The sequence below is a fragment of the Eubalaena glacialis genome, chromosome 8, assembly GCF_028564815.1.
Source record: "Eubalaena glacialis isolate mEubGla1 chromosome 8, mEubGla1.1.hap2.+ XY, whole genome shotgun sequence".
NCBI classification, from domain to species: domain Eukaryota; kingdom Metazoa; phylum Chordata; class Mammalia; order Artiodactyla; family Balaenidae; genus Eubalaena; species Eubalaena glacialis.
Genome location: NC_083723.1, coordinates 62,964,737 through 62,981,667, shown reverse-complemented (window position 1 = coordinate 62,981,667; position 16,931 = coordinate 62,964,737). Strand labels below are relative to the sequence as shown.

Here is a 16,931-nt window from a genome sequence, read left to right as displayed (position 1 = left end):
AGAAGCACCAATGCACCTTAGCAGGCAGTTAGCATCAGACGCAAAATACGTGAGGGAGCCCATCTTGGATCTTCCTCCAGTCACAGCCAAACCTCTCCGACTGAGCACAGTAAAACTTGAACAGTAACTCTGCAGAATCATGAGAAATCCTAACTGGTTTTGTTTTCAGCCAGTGAGTTTTGAGGTGGTTTGTTATCTGGCAACAGTTAAATGATACACGGCTTGAGAGGGAGGAAAGAAATCAGAGGAATGGAGAATCAATGAAATCGAGGGAAAACAAAGTCTGACAGGGGAGATAAGAGATGAGCAAAGTCACAGAAGCAAAAAAGGGAAGGATAATGTAAGGGATGAGATCCATCTGTTAGGTTGAAAGATGTGCCTTCTATCGTACTGGCTTTTACTGACCCAGCTATGAGAAAACTGGCTGCCCTGGGTTGTGTTAAGGCACTTGACCATGTATAAAGTGAAAGGCTGTTTTCTCTTGCATTTGCCATTTGAAGTGGTAGATAACACTTAGTGGGAAATTTATATCATCCTATTAAGTGTCAAGCAAACTACTGTTCACTTAACTTTCATCTGAGGTTTCTGCTATAACTAACCTACTTTAAAGAAGAAAATTCCTCATAAAACCCTACTCTTTGCTAAGACATTGATATGCAAAAGAACACTGGCTCAATCCTGATGGCTTCCTTACCAAAAAAAAAATACTTTTTATTTACAGTATATCAAAATATATTATAATACACATACCACACACACACACACACACACACACACACAGAAGATAGATCAGGTTATCTGATGCCAGATTTTTTAAGGCCAAAATAAAATTGTGATTACTACAAACCAACATTGAAGAATAACCTATTGTCTTAAATTTTCGAAAAGGCTATAATGACTTTCGTCTTTACAACAAATTGAACAGAGAATCTCAATGCAATTATTGGAAACAAACTCTTACTAATAGTGTTAGATGATCCTAATTGTAAAGTAAGGGACCTTAGATTTAAGCATAATATCCAACCTAATTATATTGCAAACGCATTAAACGGCATAGCATTCTACAGGAAGGAAACTCCTTAGTTGATTTATTGCTTAAATTATGGAAAAACAATTCAGTTATAGGACGTATTCTTGCATTTAAAAAGATCAGCTTTTCCATGTAATGGCTGTGTAATTTGTGTTAAGAAGTAGATTCCAGTTCCAAAGAGTGATCATGCTTTTGAAATTGTATTCTCAACTAGTTCTACAGATATTTCAATTGATCTGAACTTGAGCTCGTGCCAAAGTTTTTGAAGCAAATCCTAGGTTAGTTTCCCTTATAAACTTACACAAATTTTAACTTAAGTTTTCATCACTCCTCCTTGTGTATTATGATGTCCATCACTGATAAATAATTATGAAAAAATATAGCACAAAAGGTATTATCCTGATGGAAAAAAGCAAAAATATGCTTTTTGTCTCCTCTGTCTCACAATTTATCAGTCATTTCTAGGGTGATCATATTACTTATTCTCCAAACCAGGACAATTTTGGGGACAAATGGGAGTGCTATCAATAATGACCTCAAGAAAATGGTACTACCCTGATCAAACCCATGAGACCAAATCACCTATTTCATACCAAAGGGTATTTCCAGTTATCTGTGGCCGTCCTCAAACTTTTTCTCTTTCTTCCTTAAGATCCTTACTCTCACTTCTCCTCCTAGAACTATCTTTCATTCTCTTTTATCATTCCCAAACTGCTTACCTCTCTCCCCATACTACCAGAAGTAACTTAAAAATTCTCTTATTTTGCAGAACTCAGGTCTTCTCTTACTATCCAGGCAATGTAGAGAGTACTGCAGATTTGTCAACCAAAATTGTCCCAAAGTGTTTCCCTAAACTGGAAACTATATCCTCATGGGGATTCCCCTGTAGTATAGACGACACTGTTACCAGGTTTTAGGTTTGCTTTAGTATACACACATTTATACTCCTTCCCACCATATTTGGATCTCCCTCCTGTACAGTGTTCTTGCCCAGCTTGGATCCCTGAAGACTCCTTTTACTGGATCTTTGCACCCATCTATCAGATTCTGCTGCTAATATCTCATTCTTGACCTTTAGCTGAATGGCCTTGGGCACTAGGGTGGTCTGGCCAATATAGAGAGCTGGAAGTTTCTTGGATCCACCTTCCTCCTCCCAGCCAGCATCTGTGGGCCAATGGTGACTGGTGTGAGAGTATAAAATCCCAGCTCCTTTACTTCTAAAGCTAGAAGCTTTGGGGTTTAATTTACACTCCAGAGTGTCTCACCTAATTAGACTGAGACTGCAACTTTGGTGTTCCCTGCAGAAAAGAGTTAACTTAGCAGGCCTGAGACTGTTATCCTTAGACACTCTTGCTCACTAGGCTGGCCTTTCGCTTGCATCTGGGACGTTGAATTTCTGGAGGGCTCCACATTCTCTAAATGATAAGTGTTGCTCAGTGGGCTTAAAGTATTCATACAAACAACATGGCTTATACTGAACACTTGCTTTCCTTCTGGGAGTCTGGAATTTTGGTATGTGCTAGGCAGAGTGTGACTACATGGTTGAACCAATATAAACCCTGGACTCCTAGGCTCAGGTGAGTTTCCCTGGTAGACAACACTTCACACATGTCACAATTCACTGGTGGAAAAATTATGCATATCCAATTTGACTCTGCTGGGAGAGGACTCTTGGAAGCTTGTGCCTGGTTTTCTCTGGACTTTGCCCCATGTGCCTTTTTCTCTTGCTAATTTTGCTTTGTACTCTTTTGATGAAATGAATCATAGCTGTGGGTATGACCATATGCTGAGTTCTTAAGTTCCCGTAGTTAATTAAAGAACCTGGGGGTGGTCTTGGGAACCCAAGACACACTCTCCTTTCACTATTTTGCTTCTTTATTTCCCCTTCTCTTACTGGCTTCCCCTGGGAGCACATCCTTAATAAACTGTGGGCATACTAATCCTTGACATGGCCTATGCTTCTAGGAGGGCTTATGAACATTCTCAACCAGACAAAATATGAGTTTCAACTATAAGCTTTGTAATTTCTCTCTTTCTATTCCTGGAATGATTTGCTCCTTACCCTGTACTCTTTATTCCACATATCTCTATCCCCCTCCAAACTGTTACTCTTTAATAAATATATATTTGGACAAATTAATTCAGCATTTATATAATTTGTAAATTGTATACAAATTGTACTACAAGGCTTAAAATAGAGCAGAGCAGTACCTCGCCCCATTTCTCCCCATATTGAGTCCTGTTTTCCAGAGACAAAAATTTTCCATTTTTTTTAGGAGCTTATTCCTGATTTACCTCAAGATATCAGATATGCCCTTACATTCCTCTTAATACTGAATACCTGGGGAAAGAAGAGTACAACATAAACTACTTGGGAAAGAAACAGCATTCAAGTCTTCCCTTCCGTATACTCATATGTGGATACATATCTCATTCCAGTAGGAAGAAATTGGTGGTAAAAATTCAGAAAGACTAAGCAGTCACATGACAAGCCAGTGCCTGGGATATTAAGTTCATCTTCAACCATCTTTCACAGTCAGTTCTTTTGGTATTTCCGATGCTATACAGAAATGGTTCCCCCCCAAAAAAGGCAGAAAAATTTACTTTAAAGGCTTGCTTCAGTATTACTTTCTTAGTGTTCTTAATCATAGGTCTTCTTCAGCATTACCCAAATCCAGCCAGTATGCTTTGGTGCTGGGAATCTTTGGGTAACAGAGTCAGGTCTTAGGTTACACCAAAACAATTCTTTTGTCATTTTAGTACAGTGGTTCACAAACTTCATTGTGTATCAGAACTATTCAGAAAGCTTCATAAAAATGCAGCTTTCTGGGACTTGCCTCCATAGATTGTAATTAAGTCCATAGATAAGACAGGAATCTGACACTCCTTTACAAATACCAAAAACAAAATAACAAAACTGTGGTTTTGAAATTCACACAGAAAGGTGTCAATGTTCTGATATCTAGAATAGAACACATGGTAATGAAATATAGATGGTATCATTTATCTTTTTTCAACAGAGGGGAGGGAAATATGGAAACAATACTTGGTTTACAGCATCCTTAAGTAATCAATAAGATTATAGATTATGTTTTGACTTTCAGCCTAATAGCCTTGCTTTCTTCTGTCTCTAACCAACCAATCTGGGAAACAAAATACTCTTGCCTCACCAATTTACACCTTTAAATAAAACACAAACAAATTTTGCAAAAACTGAAAGAAAGCAGATTTTGGGTTTTCTCATAGGTTCAACATTCGCTAGGATTCCACTCGGCACCCTGACCCATTACCACCAGACCTTTAGAGTAGTTCCTGTATTTGTACCCATAGGTCTGGGATTGCTTTTCTGACAATCTTTAAATTATGAGTAATATTTTTTTCCATTACACATAAAATGTTTCTCTCTTCCTGGACAGTCTAATTGTCTTCTGAGTTCTCTTTCGCCTTGCATTTTTGTTACACCCCTCTGTCAGACAATCTACATAAAACTCCTCCTGGGTGCTCTCTCAACCCTCCGTCAACCCTGTTCCTCAGAAGACAATTGGAAAAATGGACAATAACAGCAGCAGCAAATCCTAATGATCTCAGAAGCCTGGATAAAGAATACTTCAGAAAAGAAGAGACTTTAAATGCTTTGAGATCATTAACAAAGTGGTGAAATTTGTGAGGAAGGTGGGAGAAAAAAGTCTTTCTATTATTTGCTAGATTCACAGGCTTTAATTCTTCACTTCCCTAGTTGAGCTTTAACTTAATTATAAAACAAAATCTATAGCCACAGCCAGGCCTAGAGGTAGAGTCTGTACAACTAATCAACTTTAATTCCCTGGGCTCGATTTAATTACAAAACGACATTTGGTGCAGCTGCTAAACACTTACCAGGTGACCACATGATAATCCTGGAGTAGTATTTACAGGTCTCCAGCTTTTGCACTGATTCTCACAGCACAATTATGTTTCAGTTATATATAAATTTGAACAGCCTCTAGGATTTATAATAAAACATTTTCTTGATTTTACACATTCCTGTAGTTGAGGCAGTTAAAACACTGAATTGCACGACAACTAATATATGTCAGGGAGTAAAATGTAATGACGGAGGAGATGTCCTGATAATGAACAATAATAACAAACTGAATATTAATAACACATTTCTTACCTTTTAAAATTCATTCTGTTTGTTAGGTGGACAAAGTGAAACCAGCTTACGTATACTGAATTATCAATTTGCCTTTTAGGTGATAGCATACGTTACTTTCCAACATAACTAGACATCTCTAACTCATTCTTCTTGTTCTTTAATGTTCCACAAGACAATTTAGGAGGTGATTATATGTGCTACAAAATATTTTTTAGCTGACAGAATTAAAAATAACCACTGTTGTTTTTAAAATAGCCACCTCCTCTAGTACATTTCAAATATACTCAATTTGCACAAACATCCAGGAAGACCACTGCAATACGTGAGATCTGATTTTTCATTTTATAATATTTAGGCAGAGGTTCCATGCACAATTAACTTTTCATCTTAAGAGTTTTTTTCAACCTAGCCCATGCAAATATACTTTTTATAATATCTGGGATCCCAGTTCCTCCCTAGGTCTATAGGAGGATAAGAAAAATTATTTAAATTGAGGAAAAGGAATCAAGAAGCAGTATCATTAAGGAAGTCACTAACGATACTAAAATAAATATGACCCTTACTGTTTTACAGCAACTCAGATAGTAATATAGAGTGCCTTTTAATTCAAATTAGGATTTTAAGCACAACAGAATGCATTCCATTTGCTCTCTTTTTCCTAGATGTTAATCTCCTTTTCTTTCCCTTTAGAGTAGAACTAAGTAAAAGCTAAAGAGAGGATGTATCATAGCTAATTATATCTACAGAGAAAAAAGCGGCATTCATCGTAAAATATCTGGGGCAATAATCCCCTCTTCACCTTCCAACTTCAAGTGTTGGTTCAGATTTTACCTGATGCTGTCCTGCATGACTACCTTGGACCCTGGACAAAGACAACACTGTAGGTTTCAAAGTTGAAAAGCTAATTTCTCAGTACTAGCAGTGTCTGTCAGTCTCTTACCCCAGAGAGTATCTTTCTCTACTGAGCAGTGATTGAGTCACAGGAGGTAACAATTCTGCTTGCTGGAAGAAAATAGGATGGAAGGAATCACGACGGTTACCAGATGTTCCAGTGCCCCTGAGGGGGCACCAGAATGTTCCTGCATATGCTGTAAACAGCATCAACTGTCAACCATGGGACCCCGGGGTGTGGTGCTCATGCTGCTCTGATGTGCAGAGTCTCAGGATTCCAGAGTTGGAAGAACCTTGAAGATGCTCTTAGCCAGAGGTTTTACACTACGTCTGGGGGAGATCTCTGTTTCCTAAGTGTGATTCAGGCATTGCTGAACAATAAGGGGGAACCTCCCTGAAACAGTAGCAGCACTCTTGGAAAGAATGTAAAGATCTTAAGTCAGGGCTAACAGCAAGACAGGATATTTTATCCAACAAAAATCAGTCGTAAAAGTCCAAGGTAATTCCTAGAGTTCAAGGAAAGAACTTTGTGGAAAATCCCCATCCCAGTGGCTCTATGACATTCCTGGAAGGGAGGCCCTAGAGCTCAGAAGGTTGACTCAGGAACTCTAGGCTGCAATAGGCCTCGTGGCTTGGAAGTGTGGAAATTAAAATATATTACTAGGACACAGTATCAGGGTGGGAGATGAAGGCTTCTAAAGGCAAGTCAACCAATGCTTACAACCCTTCTTTATTTACATATCACTTTCCATGGCAAATAGGAAAAAAAAAACACTTAGAAAAATGTTACCTTTCCTTGTTATTTTAAAATTTGTCAATTTTACACATTGCCTTGATGATGGTTTCTTATTCTATGTTACCTGTTTTCAAAGTAAAGAATACCTTGTGATTGTTCAAGACCCTCTTCACAGCCACCATCAGGAAGGAAGAAAGGAAGGAAGGGAGGAAGGAAGGGAGGAAGGAAGGGAGGAAGGGAGGGAGGGAGGGAGGGAGGGGAGGAAGGGGCAGCTATTTCTGTGTTTGTAAATGGAACCAGCTATGATGTGAGAAGACATGAGATTTTAACATAAGGAAAACCGTATCTCCAGGGTCAAACAGACATCCATAAAAGCAGGATAGATAATCTTTCTCACCATCACTGTTGATGCACACAACCTCTTGAATTTGAGTGCCTGGACCACACTCCCTTCCATTATCTGGTTCACAGTCTCCTAGCCTCACTGCTTTCCAGTCATAGCAGGATGGCTCCTCACAGGGAATGGCTTCCAGTAAGTGAGGGCAGTTCCCAGCGCCCCCAGAGCCTCCAGTGGGCTCATTGGTAATGCGCCGTTTCCTCAGTTTAAAACCTGAATTGTTGGGGAAGGAAAATATTTACTGTTACCATCATGCGTTGAATATTTCAGAAGGCTGAATGAAACTCCAAGTGAAAGCTGGATGAGGGTAGAGGGTAGAATTCGTATCTGCTTTAATCACTAGTGTATCCTCAAACTCTAGTTTAATATGAGCTCATTAATAACTTATTAAATGAATAAATGAATGAATAAACAGAATGGCCAAAGAGGGACTTTTGGTGTCAGCTTACTACAGTAAAAGTAAAGCAAGAATGGGCTGGAGAGAGAGAAAGAGAAAGAGAGACAGAGAGAGAGGTGATTGGTTGATTTGGAAAGTCTGTAGTTGTAAAATGTTCAAAGACACAATAAAATCTCAAGCTATTCAGAAATATTCATGACCAGACAAAAGTGCTATTACTTTGAATTCCTCAACAGGATCACCTGGTTAAATTTGAAAAGGAACCTCTGAGAAGTTGGATGGTTTCAGGAAATTGTCTCTTGAAGCCTTAGTTGAATTTAGACTCCCCAGAAATTTGAATTCGGGATATAAACCATCTGGGCTCTAACAAGGAGTATTCAAAGTCCTGCTCTGTGCTTTAATAACACCTAAGTGCTGCCCTTTCTGACAATGTATAACAAAATTAATAAGTCTGTCTACTGCTATGTGAATATATTAGAATCACTAGAAAACTGTCCTTTGAAACAAAGTAGAAAAATGTTTTCAATTACTAGATCATGTGAAAATTACTCTACCATGCTGAACATGTAGTAAACAATTGCATTTATTCTATTCCTTTTAGATATATTATTTGCATCATAAAAGCAATATTCATTATTTGTTTGTTTACCTTCAAAGTAATAAGTAGTTCTGTTTATTAGGCACTAGCTACAGGTCAGGCAATGAAATAAGTGCTTTATGTTTAATTCATTGAATCTTTAAAGAAAACTTGGGTGCCAGATCATATTACATCCCTTTTACAGATAAGGGAACAAATATTTAAATAAGTTAATTAACTTATCTAAACAATAGAGAACAGACTAGGTTTTGCAATCCAGGTCAGCCTGACACCGCAGCTCATCTTAACCACTGCACCAACTGCCTCAGATGCTCTCTATCTGTTGTCTAAATTAACAAGCATCTTGCCTACGTTCTGCAGTTTTAATCTTCTGGTATCATCACCAGAATAGGTTTATAATTCTTCTGTGCTGAAGATCAATACTCTTTAGCCATTCTGGAAAATACTGCAAATGAATGATCACAGGAACACAGAGCAGCATTTGTTAATAATTCATGGTTTGACCCAATTGATGGGAGTTTTAAGCATGCCATTTTAATATTACATACCTTTTTTGCCTTGCTGGTCATTACAATTTTCATAAGTACAAGGTCCCCAAGCTGTCCAAGGTGAAACCTCACATTCAATAGGACAGGGAATGTGGCACAGCTGTGTCGTATTAGGGGTAGGGCCAGCGCATGATTTCAAGTCCACTGGTTTTGAGGCTGTTTGGAGAAAAAGAAAGGTTCCTTAAGAATTAAACAGATTGTTATGGTCAATAATATGATTTTTCAGAGCAGTTTTGTCTATGGAGAAGGAAAATGCTTAAAGAAGTGCCACCAAGACATTACTCGAATGCTTCTCAGCTCCATCCTGAGAATAAAAGGAGGAGTGGGGGGAAAAGAAGCAGTGTAGTATAGTCAAAGGAAACTGGGCTAGAAGTCTTGCAGATTGTTTGATCACCAGCTTCACCACTAATTAGTCATGCAATTAACAATGCTGAGTCTAACTTTCCTAGTCAGTAAAATAATCCTTACGGTTAATTTTATTTCTAAAATTTTATAGTTAGGTTCTAAAAAAGTAGAATTTAGAGGACTGAACAGAGTAGGAGGGGAACTACAGTTTTAACGTATATGGAAAAAATCTCCACTGAGTGGCTCTGGCAGAGCAGTTCCCCTTCCCTTTTGGTCTGCAGAAAGGTAACTGATGGATCTGATGAAGGAAGAGCTCAGGCCACCAAATGGGGCATCTCTATCTCCAACTGCATGACTCACCAGATACTTTCCAGAACTTTAAAGAATACACTATTTGCATATGTGATCCAAAGCTCAGAATTGCTAAGGGGACAAATTTATAATTGTCCACGTATGTTCATGAGTTGACCAACGAACTGTGTATAAATACTGCTAGCCCTTGCTTCTCTTCTACTATGATGACTGCAGTTTGGCTATTTTGTGCAGCACATATATTTGATAGTTAACGTCAGAAGGTGTCCACAGTTCTGGTTAAAAATGACTAAGTAAGAATGATACTTAAAACTTTATGGACATCAGAAGAGAATCAAGTTTACTACTGTCATAAAAATTTTGAGAAGTAAATGTCTTAAGACACACATTTCCTTTAATAAAAGCTAGCCCCTGTTACTCTCTGATACTTTGAAATGCCCATGCATGTGGCACAGAAGCCTGAAATAATAAGAGGTCTTAGCTAATTCTTATTCTCTTTATGTAAAGGACTATCAAATTCCAATTGCATGGGATTGCATATAGAAGCTCATAGAGAAAATAAAATATTTTCAACTATCTTATCCTAACTTTTAAATAAAAGTACTAAATATATCTGCTTGTAGTATAAACACTAAAGCAAACTGTAGGTACTTGTATATCCCTCAACTTTCTGCACACTCAATCATAAATGCTACCTAAAGACTAATATATTAACTCCTCTTTCTGCCACAGCTTTTCAGTTCTGAAAAATATTCTATAGATTTTGTTTCTTATTTTTTCTTCCTAGCAATACTTATTTTCATCCCCTCCCACTCTCCAGCCCCCCCACCCCACCCCGGAACACACACACACACACACACACACACACACACACACACACACAGAGCAGTGAAAATAAATGACTGGCCATCCCTAATTTGCTTAGCATGAGCACCAAGTGCATTCTCACTTAAGTTTATCAGAATTGTTGCTAATTTCTATCATAACATTAGGCAAAGCCAAAAATGATTAATTGGATTGCTTTCCAACAGTGAAAGTGCTTGGCACACTGATGACAGAAAATACAGGAATAAATGTTTCATTTCTCTGAATATAAAAAAATGATATCAATGATACATATCTCACATAAAACAATTTGTTTTTAATATTGTTACAGGTGTAAGAGTCTTGTGATGGTTAATTTCATGTGTTAACTTGCCTGGGCTAAGGGATGCCCACATAGCTGGTAAAGCACTGTTTCTGGGAGTTCCTGTGAGTGTGTTTCTGGAAGCGATTAGCATTTGAATCAGTAGACTAAGTAAAGCAGATTGCCCTCACCACTGTGGGTGGGGCATCATCCAATCCACTGAGGCCTGAATAGAACAAAAAGGTGAAGGAAGGGTACATTCCTTCCCTTCCTGAGTTGGGATATCCATCTTCTCCTCCCCCTGGACATCAGAGTTCCTGGTTCTGGGAAACTGGGAATTATACCAGTGGCCCACTCCCAGGATGCCAGGAGCTGATTCCTATAATAAATCTCCTCTTACATATCTGTATATATACTATTGGTTCTGTTTCTCCAGAGAATCTTGACTAATATAAGTCTACAATATGAAGAAAAACTCCTATAACTGCAAATTAACATAAGTAATTCCTTCACTTGTTGAATCCTTCAGACTATCATTTAAATTAGTGGTTATATGTATAATTACCTGAAAAGTCTCCTTTTTTTTCCTTTCAATTAACTAAAAGTAACTTTAGTCTTTAGTGTTACTATATAGTTTTGGAAATTACAGTTACTATAAAGGGAAGTCTACTGAGCATGCAATTGTGAGAACTATGATTACAGCCTGAAGAAATATATTTTATATATAAGGTTGAGAACTGTAGGAGGAAAATACAGTTTTTATTAAGGAAAAAGGTACAAACATTAATTCCTGGCCATTTTTCTAAAGCTTAATTTTAGCTCTTGGTGTATTTTGAATAAATCAAATAGAATAATCAGTCACAAATTCTCCTTGAGCTATTAAAAGAGAAATGTGATGAATAAAGGCTTAAGGAAGTATTGCTTGAAGCAAAATACTCTTAAGATCTTCTGCTAAGCTGAGCAAATCAACACTGAGATAATACAGTCCTTGAAAAATAGACCAACTAAAAAGTGGCACTTGCTATCTGATTCTACAAGGATTAAACCGTAAGCTGCTGTGACTGCTGACCTTCAACATGCCCTGAAAGGAGTGCAGGGTGGAGACCAGGAAGGAGGCACCCTGTGCTCTGGGAAAAACTGGCAAAACAGGCCTTCAGATAGATATTTTCAGGAGAAGATTTTATGAGCCTAATTCTTGCATGTCCCCATATCTGAAATGGCACTAAAATCCTTCATGGTGATGTCTGCTCCTCGTGACTAGCAGCAACCTTCTGCAAAAATGTGTGCTTGATTGCATGTACTCCCCCCCCTTCACCAAAATCACATATACACTGACCTTCCCCCACACCTCTTTGGAGCAGTTTCTGAGTACTACCTGAAATGCTATCTCTTGAGCCATAGTCCTCATTTTGCCCCAAATAAACTTAACTCACAACTCTCAACATTGTGCATTTTTTTTCAGTCGACAGTAGCCTCAATTTTACAGATAACTTTCTATCTATCTATCTATCTTTCATTAATCAAAGAAACACAGGGGGAGAATATTTTCTGTATGATTCTATTCCTTTGGTGATTTTCATTATAGGTTTTCTTATCCAGTATATGCTAATTCTTTTTTTTGCATTTTCAATTTTTTATTTAAAAAAACACTGTAAATAAATGTTCTCGGTCAGTTTTACAAATATGAGTCACACAATTATTGATTTAACTGGTGGGGTTCTATCTTAGACCTTCCCTGGCATACAAAGAGTTGGCAAATGTGAGGCTACCACTTCAAACCTCATGCCCATAGCACAGATTGACCAGTGGAGGTACCAGGACCAAACTACAGCCAGAAAAAGAGAGGGCCTTGGGTAGTGAGAGCACAGGTTCAATAGAGTGAACTCTGTGCCTGTAAACAGTATATGCTGATTAATGTAAATCACAGATACTAGTTGAACTCCTCAAAAGTGGTCTTTTTGTTTTGGCAATTGCCCAAGATTTATTTGGAATCAGTGTGATTCAATAATGAAGTAAAGAACAGACCCAGGAGATCTTACTGGGTTCTAGTTTAATCTGTGGGATATAATTCCTATAGTTTTGTATTACATAATGTAGTGTTTATTGCTGATCCCTTGTTCTCAAATATTGAGAACGAAATTTTCTAAAATGGCCCAGTCATTATTCTTATATAATTTTACTAGAAACTATAAAGAAGTTGTTCATCCAGTACAAGTTCCAAGGAAGTATATATTAGATTTTTTTGACTTATTGTTGATCTCTTGAAAATAAAGGAGACCTTTTATTGTTCTCATACGACTTAAAGGGTTTTCAATTATATGTACTTTGTACGCTTCACAAGGTCATAAAAGAATGTCTGAACTTTTCAGGACTTAATAAAACAAACAAAAAAATAAAACTGGTACATTTTTGTAGGTAGGTCTGAAATATTTTTGTATTTGTATATTTAGAGTATTATGATGGAAAAAAATTCATTATAGGAGGTAAACTTAAATAATCTGTTTCCATTAATGTGGCCAATGAGGTATTCTGAATGAATACCTCATTGGTATGAGTGAGTACACTGTATAATCCCTAAGAACAGTGAATATATAATGTTTTGAATTAAATGTTTTATTCTGAGATAATTGTAGATTCACATGAAATTGTAACCTCACAGAGATCCCATATACCCTTTACCCAGTTTCCCCCAAGAGTCAGATCTCACAAAACTATAGTATAATACCACAATCAGAATATTGACATTGATACAGCCAGGGTACATGAACTGGGTTGAATAGTGCTTCCCCCCGCTCAAATTCATGTCTACTAAAAACTCAGAACATGACCTTATTTGGATATAGGGTCATTGCAAATGTAATTAGCTAATGAGGTCCTACTGGATTCAAGTGAGTCCTAAATCCAATGACTGGTGTCCTTATAAGAAGGCCATGTGAAGACACATAGAAAAGAAGACACTGCAATAATGGAGAGAGATGGAGTGATGAAGCTACAAGGATTGCCTACAGCCACTTTGCTCCTAATCTTAGAGGGAAAGAATTCAGTCTTTCGCCATTAAGCATGATGTTACCTGTAGGTTTTTGTAGATGATCTGTACCAAGTTGAGGATGTTTCTCTCCATTCTTATTTTTCTGAGAGTTTTTATTATGAGTGGGTGTTGAATTCTGTCAGATGCTTTTTCTCCATTGTTTGATGTTATCATGTGATTTTTTTTTCTTTAGCCTGTTAATATGGTGGATTATATTAATTGATTTTCCAATATTGAACCAGCCATGCATCTCTGAATAAACGGTACTTGGTCCTAGTCTTCAATTCTTATAATGTATTACTGAATTCTAATTGCTAATATTTTTGTTAAGGATTTCTGTATCTGTATTTATGAGAGATTTTGGTCTGTAGTTTTCTTTTCGTTCTAATATCTTGGTCTTTGTTCCCTCTTTTCCTATTTTCTGGATAGAAATGATCTGTTTCACAGTGAGTGAGTTACAGTAGTTTATAGTTTTTTTATTTTGATTTTTTAAATTCCTTCTATTTAGTCTAAGTTGTCAAATATATGTTTATAAAGTTGTCTGTGGTATTCCCCTGTTATTCTTTTGCTGTCTGTAAGGTCAATAGTGATAGCCTCTGTTTCATTCCTGATGTTGGTGATTTGTGTCTTCTCCCTTTTTTACTTTAGCAGTCTTGCCAGAGTTTTCAATGTTAATAGTCTGTTCAAAGAACCAGCTCTTTGTTTCACTGATTTTCTCTATTGTTTTTGTTTTCAATTTCACTGATTTCTGTTCTTATTTTTATTATTTTCTTCCTTTTGCTGGCTTTCATCTTATTTTGCTCTCTTTTTTCTTGGTTCTTGAAGTGGGAGTTCAGATCATTGATTTGTGTCTTATCCTCTTCTAATGTAAGCATTTAATGTTATAAATTTCTTCTTCAGCACTGTTTAGCTGTGTCTCACAGATTTTTATGTGTTATATTTTCATTTAATTCAGTTCAAGTATTTTGATTTTCTTTGAGAATTCCTCTTTCACACATGGCTTATTTAGAAATGGGTTGTTTAGTTTCCAAGTGTTTGGAGACTGTTATCTTTCTGTGATAGAATTCTAATTTGGTTCCAATTGTGCTCAGAGAACACACTGTGTATGATTTAAATTCTTTGAAATTTGCTGAACTTTGTTTTATGCATCAGGGTATGGTCTATCTTAGTATATGTTTCATAGATACCTGAAAAGAAGACGTATTCTGTTGTTGGAGTGTTCTACAAATGCTTAATAAATTCTGTTGGTTGATGTTGTTGAGTTCTTCTGTACCCTTGCTGATTTTTGTTTGGGGAGTAGAATGTTGTCATCTCCAACTTTAATTGTGGATTTGTGTATTTCTCCTTTCAGTTCTATCAGTTTTTGTTCACATATTTTGTAGTATGTTGTTTAGTGCATATACATTTAAGATTTCATTATCTTCTTGGTGGATTGACCCTTTATCATTATATAATGTCCTTCTCTGTTTCTGGTAATTTTCTTTGCTCTGATGTCTAATTTATCGGATATTAATATAGCCACTCCTGCTTCTCTTTGAATAATATTTTCATGATTTATCGTTTTTCATTATTTACTTTCAACCTGGGATATTGCTATATTCGAAGTGAGCATCTTGTTGAATGTGTATAGTTGGGTCATGTTTTTTAATCCACTCTACCAATTTGTGTTTTTTCTCCTTATAAGTCTAATTTTCTATAGGTACAGAATATATTTTAATTTTCATATTGTGTTAGAAGCAAATTAAAACATTGCCTGAATGAGTATGTGTTAGGGTCTTTTAAAATCTGCTCCCACTGGCATTTCTGAGTGGTTGTCTTCTCTCACTCCAAGTCTGAGATGTGGGAGGCAAAAGGAAAACCAAGGGAACTCAGCATCTTGTCATTTCTTGAGTCTTAAAATCTCTAGCTTGCCTGCCTCCCTCTCCGACTTTCAGAGTCATCTTAACGGTCTGTTTACTATATAATGTTCAGGATTTTTTTTTAATTTAGTAAAAGAATTAGGAAAAATTACATCTTTTCTATCTTCCTGGAAGCAGAAGCCTATATGTTATTTTAAAAATAAAACCTTTCAATTTTATAACTAGGATCACAAGAAAGAAAAATCCTCAAATGATTCCCCAAATCCACAGCATGAATCTGGTATGGTGCCAGAGTCCTAAAGCTGGCCTCTCCCTTGAGGCAGTACTGATCCCAGGTCATAGAACTTGCATATCCAGATTCTTTAATTACCAGGGACAAAGGAAGGCATTTTCAGACAGAAAATGAGAGTTAAATTATAACAAACCATCATTAAGGAAATATCTAAAGGATTTATTTCTCATACAAAGGAAAGTGAACAGAGAAGCAGGGTCTAAGACGCCAGATGGAATGGTGGCCAAAGAAAATATTAAATGTGAGTAAAAGTAAACGTTGACTGTAAAAGCATAATTATGATGATTAAATAGGGGAGTGTGGTAGGCAGAATAATGGTCCCCCAAAGATCCCATGCTTTAATCCTCTGAATTTGTGAATATGTTATCTTAATGGGAAAAAGGACTCTGCAGCTGTGATTCAGGGTTCAAACCCTGAGATGCGGAAACTATCCTGGATTATCTAAATTGGCCTACTCTAACCACATGAGTCCTAAAAAGCAGAAAGCCTTTCCCAGCTGGTCAGAAAGGTGAGATGGAAGAAGAAGGAGGAGAGGTTCAAAGCATGAGAGGTACTTGATTTGCCATTTCTGGCTTTGGAGGAGAGGGGTAAAGGCCAAGGAATGTGGCCTCTAGAAGCTGGGGACAGTCCCTAACTAGCAAGGAAATGGAGATCTTACTTTTCCAACTGCAAGAAACTGAATTCTGCCAACAAGTTGAATGGGCAAGGAAACAGATGCTTCTCTAGAGCTTCTAGAAAGGAATGCAGCTCTGCTAAGCCCCCTGATTTTAGCCAGGTGAGAACCATGTCAGACTTTTGACCTACAAAATTATAAGATAAAATGTTAAGTTTTTGGTAATTTGTTATGGTAGGGATAGAAAACTAATACAGACAGTTATAAACAGCAATATAGAACTAAAATACAAGACTACATAATATGTAAGTTGGTGAAAGGTAATCAGAGGTAAAGCAGTTTAAAGCCCTTAGCAAGGTAAATATATTAATTATAGATTGTATTCATTTAGGTCTGGACCTTAATATTTTAAGGTAATCTCTTTATATAAATAGGATAAGAATGTGTAACTTCCAAACTAAGGGAAACAATGTAACAATAACAAAATCATTGCAATAAATTCAAAAGAAGGCAAGAAAGAAGAAACAGTGAAACAAAAAATGTAACAAAGAGAATAAAATAAGATGGAGGAAATGAATGCAAGAGTATAAACCACTAAAAGTCAAAGATTATCAGACTTAA

The 16,931-nt window shown here is 36.9% G+C and overlaps 1 protein-coding gene across 1 annotated transcript in view; it reads right to left on the bottom strand.

Annotated features, from left to right (window-relative positions):
• Nucleotides 1-16,931, bottom strand: part of THSD7A (thrombospondin type 1 domain containing 7A) — a 743,356-nt gene that overhangs the window by 172,751 nt on the left and 553,674 nt on the right. Inside the window, exons 8-9 of the mRNA XM_061198529.1 lie at nt 8,736-8,891; nt 7,193-7,405 (exon numbers count right to left, since the gene is read on the bottom strand). Of these exons, the coding sequence (XP_061054512.1) occupies nt 7,193-7,405; nt 8,736-8,891 (369 nt within the window). The remainder of the gene's footprint in view (nt 1-7,192; nt 7,406-8,735; nt 8,892-16,931) is intronic.